This window comes from Branchiostoma floridae, chromosome 8 (genome assembly GCF_000003815.2).
Source record: "Branchiostoma floridae strain S238N-H82 chromosome 8, Bfl_VNyyK, whole genome shotgun sequence".
In the NCBI taxonomy this organism is placed as follows: domain Eukaryota; kingdom Metazoa; phylum Chordata; class Leptocardii; order Amphioxiformes; family Branchiostomatidae; genus Branchiostoma; species Branchiostoma floridae.
Window position 1 is genome coordinate 17335397 of NC_049986.1, and position 11064 is coordinate 17346460.

Genomic DNA, 11064 nt, shown 5'->3' on the forward strand with positions numbered 1-11064 from the left:
GACATTGGGTTGCTCCGACTTTTGGGCGGTTCCGACATTGGGGCGATTCTCTACATTGGAGTCATCTCGACATTGGGACGGCCTCGTCATTGGAAACTTCAGGTGGCGCCGCGGGAAGAATCTACGAGCAGACGCTGGGAGGGATCCCAGACAACGTCTGCTTGGAGATCACACTGAAACAGACACTGCAGGATCTTTTCGGGGTCGAGTCTTTAAAGTGAAGTGTAAAATTGGGAAAACAGCCCTTTTTTTCTCAGGACCAGTGGAGTTTGCTAAGATAATGCCGTGTCTGTAAAGTGTAAAGTGTAAGATTAGGAAAAAGCCCCGTTTTTTCACTGAGAGTGGTGGGTCATTGTCAATGAGCCGTGTCTGTAAAGTGTAAATGTAAGCTTTCCAAAAACAGCCTCGAATTTTCTCAGGGCCTGTGTGCTAAGATGATGCCGTGTCTGTAAAGTGTAAAGTGTAAGATAAGGAAAAAGCCCCGTTTTTTCACTGAGAGTGGTGGGTCATTGTCGCAAGCTTTTGTCAATCAACCCCGGTGGTTAATGAGCCGTGTCTGTAAAGTGTAAATGTAAGCTTTCCAAAAACAGCCTCGAATTTTCTCAGGGCCTGTGTGCTAAGATGATGCCGTGTCTGTAAAGTGTAAAGTGTAAGATTTGGAAAAACAGCCTCGTTTTTTCTCAGGGACTGTGTGCTGATATAGCCGTGTCTGTAAAGTGTAAAGTGTAAGATTTGGAAAAAGCCCCGTTTTTTTCGCTGAGAGTGGTGGGTCATTGTCAATTAGCCGTGTCTGTAAAGTGTAAATGTAAGCTTTGGAAAAAGAGCCTCGAATTTTTTCAGGGCCTGTGTGCTAAGATAGCCGTGTCTGTAAAGTGTAAAGTGTAAGATTGGGAAAGGCCTCCATTTTTTTCTCAGCCTGTAATGTGGTTAATGAGCCGTGTCCGTGTAAAGTGTAAAGTGTAAGATTTGGAAATAGGCCTCTTTTTTTCGCTTGGCCTGTGTGCTTATGATAAAAGCGTCTGTAAAGTGTTAAGTGTAAGGTTTGGAAATATTTCTTTTCTTGGGACCTCTGTTTTATGGGAGAGCCTGTGTCTGCAAGATGTAACTAATGTCTTTTTCTCGGAGCATTTCTCCGTTGTTGAACGCAGATTGTGGTATATAGATGACCCGTGCCTGAAAGATAAAATATGTAAGATTTGGTATAAAGACAACAATGTCAAGGACAGCATAAGAAAAGGAGGTTACATAACCTTTCAAATTAGTCTTGCCTAAACATTGAATTCCCTTGGGTGCTGTATTCTTCAGTGTAAAGTTATTTGTAAAGTTCTGAAATGGGTCATGTTTTTCTATGTCCGATTTCTTGCCATATATATCCAAAACCCAGTCTACTGATGTTTTTCAGGTTCAGTATCTATGGACCGTCCAATAAGGAAAAAGAGCTTTGTACCAGTACCCACCCCTAGTTACAGACCAGACAGATTCACACGTCACAACAGGGCACACTTTGTTCCAGATTCTTTACTTGTGTTTTTAGTCTTCTCTGTTATACATACAGCAGGGTTGGATAAGGAGGCACGACTCCACAACAATCCTACAACTTATTCATAATTTCATAAGGGAATAATAATAATAATACCACAGCTTCCATTCACCTTGTAAGTCACAACAATAGAGATTATGTACATATTAATCCATCTACATCATGTGTCTGTTACGACTTAACGAACAAAAATTCTACATTTGTCACGCACTAGAAAAAATACATTTCTTCACAAGTAGAGAAGTTGCAAGTTCAAAGTGTACATCTCTAAAGTAAGCCACTGTTATGTCTTGGTACATAACAGTGAATGGTGTAATTTTTTACATGTAGATGTACATTGTAAGCCTGTCGATATCAGCAATATCTTCCTTTTGCTTGTAGATGTACATGTATCCTAATACCTGACAGCAGATATATCTATGTGCACAATAATTCTTCAACCAAATGCATGGTGATTGTTATGACATAGTGCTATTATGACAAGAATATAGCTGTATTTGAACAAGAGTTTATCAAGTATATGATGGTTGTCAATATTTTCCACAAAGATCTGAATCTGTGGTCCTGAAAGTTTCTTAGTGTGATGTACCATGGCACAGAGATGGTCTTTTCTGTTAACAAAATACATTTGCAACAAACATGAAAATTTTAACCTTAAGACTGTAGTAAAAAACCATGGCTTACGCATATAGACTCCACTATAAGTGTATGGAATCTCGTCTGGTTAGAAAACTGAACATAAGTTATAACTGAACTCTTCCCTTTCTTCAATACATATTATCAGTTCATTTCCTTTGCTTTGTCTTTTCCTAAAACAAGGTTGAACAGTAATCAAACAGAATGAAGAAAAAATGTGGCTTGTACGTAAACATGTTTCAAATTGATGGATTGGGCTTTGTAAGAATTTGGATTACAGGTTCGCTAGCAAATGAAATAAACTGGTACATGTTTGACTTTTGATTCACAATGATATAGTTACACTTTGCACAATATTACAGGTGTGTTGAAACATAAGCTAACCCTATTTCATAAATGTGCTGGGAAGTTAAACAATCTAGTTCAATACTGTATGAAAGCTAGGCATATAAAGAACTGGTAATGAAATCATTAAAATCATGATTACTTGCAATCAAGCTCAAGACCTCTTCTGTATAAGATCTGACGATAGGATTTAAAATTCGTAATCTGCACGACAAGTTCTAAAGCAGCTTCTTCACAACAACCTGCAACATTTTCCTTTTCAATTTACACACTACTTACTCTGTGGTTATAACTCAATGCTTGGCACTGCACATAGCCCTGTCACAGTCTGCTCTCAGCCTTGCCATATTTACATACAAAAATATCATGAACAGACAGCATACAGGTAATATTGTAACTGAAGGCTGTAGATATCTTAGAAGATCTCGGAAGAAAAAAAAAGGCTTCTTAACAAGTATGACCTTGTTAACTCCATAAGAATGAAAACTAGATTGGTATGCTCGACTTCTGGTTCTATTTGAAGGGTTTAAGTGGTGAAAATTACAAACCAGAGTAAAATTGACGTTGCCCATAGACACATTTATGTGAATATATCTGGTACTACAAAAGTTTTACAAACATACCTTTACAAAATTGGCAAGAAATGGTTATGATGTATGAAGAGCTATGCCTGTCTTTTTTTGGGAATACATCCCAAAATTATTATCATCTTTATAGACTTGGAATCTTTAACGAAATCATTATGTATCCAGAGCACACTTTAAAAAGTAGAGATATTCACTACAAAGTTTTTGTCAGTAATTTTTTCCTGATTTGGAAGTAAGATTGGCAAGATACGAAGGACAGCTCTACACCAAATTTTTCAGAGTTTTACAATCATTACAACACTAACAGCCACTACTGTACATCAACATAAAATACCTTTACATCTATTGATAATACTTAAATTATAATACAACTTTATCCTGAATATGGTTATATGTCACAGACACTATACAGAATTTTCAAACTCATTCAATGGCAAATAATACAATAAACAAAACACAAAAACAGGCTTTAAGCTTCACACATTCCTAGTAATGCAACACACATTGTCCCTTCAAATTTCAACTTAACACTGAAGCCACACCAATTCTATTTGCTGACTCTCAGATTTTAAAACAACGTAATTCTAAACTGTGAGATGAAAAAACATCAGAGGGAAAAGTATGTGAATCTTGGAACACTCAGTTACAGGGAGTGGATATGGTTAGTGTTTCCGCCTGGCTCCGGTTTATTTTATAAAGTTTTGATAAATTATCATTTTGAATGCCTGAGGACCAAGGAAATACATATTGGTGTGGCCTACAACGGTAATCATGAAAAAATTACAATAAAAAACACACGCTGTACAGGCTTTACACCCACTCACTGTTTACTCTTTACAATACGTACAGCCTTACATGATAATCTATAAGCCGCAGTGCACACATGAGTTAGGAGATGACTTTCTCCTTTTAACATAATGTAATGGCAAGTAAAAGGTGATGATGGCACTCTTTCCACTGGAAAACTTAACAATTGATCATGATCTTTTATAACTCTTCTTAAAGAAAACATGGTAAGTGAATCAAATATTGAAGGCAGCTCATATATATATATATATATATATATAATATTATCTATGTATCTGTACATCATACTTCAGTGAGGAAGCCAATGTTTTTCCTCTGTAAGAACACACACAGGTCCTCGAAGGTGGGCCTGCTCTCGGGCTCCTTCTTCCAGCACTTTCTCATCATGGCGTAGGTGTCGCTGGGACAGATGGCGGGCTGGGACAGGTGCACCTGCCGCCCCTCGTCCTTGAAGAACTCTCCCGTGTTCTCGATGACCTGTTCGTCGCTCAGGTGGGCGTAAGGCTGCTCCTTGGCCAGAGTCAGGATCTCCCAGAGGGTCACTCCGAAGGCCCAGATGTCGCTCTGGCTGGTGAACTTACCCTGGGGGAGAAGGAGAGGGAAATATCGCATCAACTCTTCATTCTAAACATAATGTCTGGACTTAACTCCATTTTCAAGACATTGTGAGGAAAGGACATCTTGCTTCTCACTGACTCTTTTCAAGTTGCTTTCCATAATGCTACAGTCAAACCTGTACTACTGACCACCTCTGCATAAGATCAAATAGGCATTGTGACTTTCTATTGTTCCAAGAAATACGTTGCCATTGATCCAAATCCTGTCTATAATGGCCACCTGTCTACTACTACTGTATGTCAAATTTCTACAAAAGTCCCTTGAATGGTCACAACTATGCACAGGTTTGACCTGGAATTCATCATGTTACCTGCTATGTATTCATGCTCCTGTATACATGTATGTACAACTATGACATATGCAGAGGACCCTATCTCAACTTTTCTTCAAAAGTCCCTTGAATGGTCACTATACATAGGTTGACTGGACTTCATCATGTTACCTGCTGCGTATTCATACTACTCTACAAACTATGACATATGCAGAAGACCCTTACCATGAGGATGCTCTCCCATGCCATCCACCTGATGGGCAGCACAGCGCGCCCCTGTATCCTGTAGTAATCGGCGCAGTACAGGTTCCGACTCATGCCGAAGTCTGCTATTCTCACCGAGTGCCTCGGACCAACCAGGCAGTTCCTGGTGGCAAGGTCGCGGTGCACAAAGTTCAAGGACGACAGGTACTTCATTCCTGATGCGATCTGAGCAGCCATGTACAGCAGCGCCCCCAAGCTGTAAGAGAAGGTAATGCATGGTCAAACTCAGGAATGTAGTAAAGTAGTCCTAACAATAAACAGCTGTTACCTTAAATTACGATTAGCTGTTCAACTAATGAAAGGGTGGCTGCATGCCCATCAGAATTCTTGCTTTCTACATTCTTTGGGCATTTTTATGCGTTGATGGAGGTGAGTAGGACAATGTGAAAGGCCTGTTGCATTTGAGCTTTTACTTGCTTTTCTTTCAGAACATAAAGATATAACTTCTACACAATGTGCTGGTTGTAGAGCAGTAACTTGCAGAAGGATAACCAGTAACGCTAGAGTTAACTGTTTTGGTCTAAAGCATACCCTGGTACATCAAATGCATGTAAAAGCATGTCACACTGATAAAGGGAACAACAAAATTGCTCACGACTTACCCAAGCATGGGTGCATTTGAAGCCGAAGGAACAGCCCCCTCGAACTCGTGTTTGAAAAGGTACTGGTTCAGGTCTCCGTTCTCCATGTACTCAACGATCATGCACAGGGGCTCGTCCCGCGTGCACACTCCCAGCAGTCGCACGATGTTAGGGTCCCGCAGCCTCGCAAGGATCTTCACTTCCTTGAAGAAGTCAGTTCTGTATAGAAACATAAGACAGTGTTTCTCAAAATATCAAGGACAGTTGTTGTCACTCAAGGTATGAAAGGGACAAAATGGACTTCTTAACTTTTGTACTCCACGCATGTACGAAAGCATATACTACACGTGTTTGCCAATTCCCTTTACTTTGTGATATTATACAAGTACATGGTAGCCTGCCCTGCGTAGTTCAGTGGTTGGCAGCCCTGCCTATGGCACTAGACGCTGTGGGTTCGATTCCGGCTGTGTCACTCGCACAACATGCACGCTACCAGAAAAAGTTGCAGTCCTTAGGGCGGGAAGTTAAGCTGTAGTCCACTGTTGATTGTGCTAGTCGTTAAGAGCTAGGGGAATTGACCTTAAATACTGTACATAGCATCTGTGGAAAACAAGCTCTTCAGTGAGTTAAAACTGGATTGAGATCACTTTCCTTTCCTTTTTTCCTTACATGTTAGGAGCAGTACATTAGTGTCTTACCTGGCATTTTTGGTAGCATCTGGCCTGAGCATCTTCACAGCCACCAGTACAGGTTTGTCCTTGGTGTGGGTGAGGCAGAAGTCTCCCCCCACAAACTCTCTCATTCCTTCAGCTTCACACAAATGAACCTGTGGAATAACAATGGGCAAAGTCAGCTTGTCCAACTAGTTCAAACGTAATATGTGATACAATGTTCAGTGATACTAGTATGACAGAACCGATCACGAAAAAGAATCTATGATGACTTTTTCTGTCGCAAGACAGCTGAATCTTGCATGACACATTCAACTGTCAGCTCTTGTAGACCTTTAACATTACATGGGCTAAGACATACACTTGACTGTGCTTAAAAACTGCAGGTAACTACGGCAACAAGCCACACCCTCACCTCTCCAAACTGGCCCTCCCCCAGCTTCTCCTGGAAGTGTAGGTTGTGTCGGGGGAACTCCGGAGGTGTTGACGTGGAGTACATGTCGATGTTGACGTTGGGGACCGCGTACGTGTTGGTTCCTGCCACGCCCTGGATGTTGACGATCTCGGCCTCGGCGTAGTGCGGGATCTTGACGTTCGGGTTCGCTGCACAGAGGCTGAAGTCTGGTTCAGCATACACAGCATCACCTGCAATAAACAACAGAGGAAACCTTACAACATGTGTCACGTAACAATTTGATCATAGAAGGAAAAAAACACTCTGACTCTGAGGTACTCCCAAAAAGTTGCAACTTAGTGAATATTTTGAATATATTTTGAAGATATTTTTCAGATTGATACAGTTAAACCATCTCTGTAAAAACTATTAAATCACATTCTGATTTCCCAGTGATACCTGTATTGTCCTCATAAACATGTCAATAGCCACTGCAGGGAAACTAACATAATACATTTTTCTACTTCCTCCACTGTTCTGTCGCTGATACATCCAGGTAATAAGATAAACCAGAAAGCAGTTACTCAAGCAGCTGGATATGATTTTGGAAACGGTCAGACAGTTCAGAGAATGATCCGGTATCTTTTGACAGTGTCTTTCTGCTTTTTGCCGTTTCCTCCCCTGTTGTTTCCTCTCCTTACCTGAGTTCTCCCTGGACTGACTGACAGGAGCGGGCAGTGCGGGCAGGTCGGGCAGTTTCCTCAGGAAGTTGTGGGGCTCCTGGTACTCCGGGTCGTTGGGGCGGATGCGGTGGTAGCTCGGGTTGGCGTGGCGCACGCTCGGCTGGTTGTTGTGTCCGTTAGGCATGCATACGTTCAACGCTATGTGCTGCTCAAATCCTCTTGTTTCTGTATAAAAAAGGATAGCAATGTTGATTAGTACTTAGTACAACATAATGATACTTCAAAAACAAAAGTACCTATTATTTATATTAGTAATCTTTATTGATCGTCTTCATGCTAAATTAGCCTTTTGGCACAAAGATTGTATTGCTTACAAGGTTAGGCAGCAGGGAGAAAAATAAAAGTACTGGATAACTTCACTTTCTTACACACATAAGCTAAGTCTTTACCAATAAGTAACAATCAACAAGGCAAATAGCTGGTGATTGGCCATTGAACCCTTGCAAGACAGGGAACAGACAATGATAAAATAGGCTGAATAAGCACTTTTTGAATGCTAATTTTGTTAGTTAACATTCAAGAAACAAATGAACAAAAATGTACCTTTTGGAGGCTTGGCCTTGGTCTTCCTCTTGTGTCTCCACAAGATGAGCAGGATGACCACCATCAGGACAAAGATGATGGCCACCAGGATGCCCACGATGATGGCCACGTTGGGCAGGCCGCTCTGGCCGTCCACTTCTGTGATGGACGTGTCCACTGTGGTCACTTCTGAAACAATGGAATGAACATAGACTGTCATTTTCATGTCACTAAATATGTCATATGACCTTCACATGCATCTTCAGTCTTTATTGGACTTCTACATGTACATTTGATGACGAAACACATTTTGACATACAATGTACATTTTCATGTCTTCTTTATATTTCAAAGTCTAAATTTCACATGACATTAGATTTCGTTTGTTTAAATGTATACAACATGAAAAGACACTTAGTCTTCTCTGTCTTACAATCATGTACAATACCTTTATGTGCCTCACATAATAAACTTCTCAAGACACACACACATTACCTAAGACGACACAAGGACAGGCTAACACATACAATGTAATCTAGCAATGTGCCCCCTAGAGCTACAAACCTTTGGATTAAACACAAAGGACAAGTTGTGACATCATGTAAATATGTTAAACACATTACAGATAAAACTTAATCCACATTCCGTATATATAGTAACATGTGGCAATATGTCATGTCTGAGGTACATTTATCAACTGTCTTCTTGCTGACTTATTATAGGAAATTGTCATGTAAAATACCTCGAAGTTGGACAAGTGAACTTCATGTACTTCAAAGTTTTAACAAAAGTTTACAATGGTTACAGCAGTTTGTCCAATCACATTATCATAGAGCCATTAGGTTACAACAGCCAGGCAAATTAATGTCTTTACAACTAGTATCTAACTACAGTTAGGCTAGGGGGCCTTGCTTGAGGCAAGAGCAAACCTGTATCATTCCCATCTGCAGAAATCGCAGCAACAACTGCAAACCAGGAAGAAGACAAGAAAATAAGCACTTGCTTTACCATGCAAGTCTGGCAACAGATGTACTGTTGAGATTTGCTTGGAAACTTCCTGGTGGCTGTTTTCCTTTCTTTAGTTTGTTTGTCTGTTTTGAGCTTGTACAAGCTGGCCAACACTATTTGAACAAATTTTCATCCTTTCGAAAATGCATGAAAAACAGTTTTTATCAGATAACAGAATAGAATACTGTACTGTTCATTTATAGATAATTCCTTTGAATATTGTTCATTACAACAAGCTTCTCTGTTTCTAAACCATTTGAATCAAAACTGATCACAGATCAAAAGAAAATAAAACAGCCAGGAAAGCTGCCAAGCTTCATCCTCAGTTTCACCTAAAAGCATTAATGATTAAACCTGTTCTAAAATCCTTTAGTACCTGTGTGGTCCGAGCCGTTAGGGTCTACGGTTGTGAGAGAAGTGGCGCTTCCGTCCATAACGATTTCCCCGTTCGGAATCTCGATGGGCAGAGGCACTGTCTCTGTCACAAGCATTGGATCTACATACTCTTCGTCAGTAAGGTGGCTGAAGTTGCCAGTCACTAGAGAGAGGAGAGACATCCGAGCTGGGTTATAGAACTACTAGCTAGTAGTTAAGCAAGAGAGGTTAGGAGCAAGGTAGAAGACTCCAACAACAGCAGGAGTCCAACATCTTGCCCCTAACAAATCTTACATTGTTGTGAGGCTATGGCAGGAGAGAGGAGGGGAAAGTGGGATAGGGCATGTACCAAGGTGGCTACTTGGGTCAACAAGGGTTAAAGGGTAAATAATGATATATCATGCATCAATGCAAGCACCATTAATAAGATATGTTACAATCTAGCACAATATTGTCATCAGAAATAATGTGTCAAAAATGAATATCTGCTATGTCAAAATAAAAGCAGCATTGATGTCTCTGGTGTACTGAGGCCAAATATGACTGTCACATATCAAGAGCGCCACCTGTTGGATCTTACAAAAACTTCAAGTTGACCAAACCTTATATGAAATTTGTTTTGATCTGTATTTCTTTTGTGCCTTTTATGTCCATTTGTTGCTTACTTGATAAATATTTATGTATTTACAAAGAAAAAAATGCACTGGATTTAATTTTAGCCTTTCTTTTTCAGTATTCATCAGAATTTGTCTTTTGTCAGTTACTCTCTGTGACCTACCTGAGTCAAAGGACACTTCACTAAAAAGCATCCAACTGTCGGCGTATGTAAAGCGGACCTTGAGAAACTTCCCAATGTTGTGATTCAAATTGATGGTCACCCATCGAGCACTGTATAGAAGAGAAAAAAGATCACAAATCAGATACTGTCATTACCTCCATGAAAAAATGGAGGTATAGTTTTGAGTGTGTCTGTGTGTGTGTCTGTGTGTGTGTGTGTGTGTGTGTCTGTGTGTCCGCATAGTGTGGTCAGCATAACTTGAGAATCTCTTGATGGACTACGATGATATTTGGTATGCGGGTAGGGGTTGGGAAGACGAAGGTCAAGGTCAATTTTGGGCCCCCTGGTGTGTGACCTTGGTACTGCAGCGCAACTTCCGGTTTTGCTATCTCGGTGTTCTGAACATGCTATGGTCAAGATTTTTAAGTATTAGATAGCTCTTGTGCTCAGGAAAAAATGACATGAGTTTGGGCCCCCTAGCGTCTAGTTTTGGGATAGCAGGGGCATTTTTGTCAAAAACTTCTGACGAGGATAACTCAAGAAGGGAATAGCGGATTTTCATGATTTTTGGTATGTAGGTACCTTAGACAATGTTGTACAAGATAAAATACTAATTATGCAAAATAGGAGTACATTTGCATAATTAATGAGAATATTCTATCATAGCAGTTTTTTCAATGTATCTCTTGTCCCGTACGTGATATGGTCGTGACATTTGGGTGGTAGATAGCTTTTAGCGTCATGACAAAGTGGGGCAAGTTTCAGTCCCCTAACATTCAATTGTGGAACTGCAGGGGCGTTTTTGTCAAGACACTCCAAAGAGCGATACTGCAGAAAGGAACGACGGATTGCCATCATTTTAGGCATGCAGGTAGCTTAGGCAAAGATGTTCATAATGATATACATGTTATGCAAATGATGACT

General features: G+C 40.3%; 1 protein-coding gene across 10 annotated transcripts in view; it reads right to left on the bottom strand.

The window, feature by feature from the left end:
• Nucleotides 1-1500: 1500 nt before the first annotated feature.
• Nucleotides 1501-11064, bottom strand: part of LOC118421528 (discoidin domain-containing receptor 2-like) — a 92541-nt gene continuing 82977 nt past the window's right edge. For 8 of the 10 annotated variants that reach the window (XM_035828850.1, XM_035828842.1, XM_035828843.1 and 5 more), the window contains 9 exons: nt 10141-10250; nt 9364-9525; nt 8001-8168; nt 7416-7622; nt 6736-6965; nt 6348-6475; nt 5671-5868; nt 5030-5264; nt 1501-4497 (listed from right to left, as the gene is read on the bottom strand). In XM_035828850.1, coding sequence (XP_035684743.1) covers nt 4198-4497; nt 5030-5264; nt 5671-5868; nt 6348-6475; nt 6736-6965; nt 7416-7622; nt 8001-8168; nt 9364-9525; nt 10141-10250 — 1738 coding nt within the window. In that variant the 3' untranslated portion in view covers nt 1501-4197. Of the gene's footprint in view, nt 4498-5029; nt 5265-5670; nt 5869-6347; nt 6476-6735; nt 6966-7415; nt 7623-8000; nt 8169-8908; nt 8945-9363; nt 9526-10140; nt 10251-11064 lie in introns of all 10 variants that reach the window. The other 2 variants (XM_035828851.1, XM_035828852.1) reach the window with 2 other exon arrangements.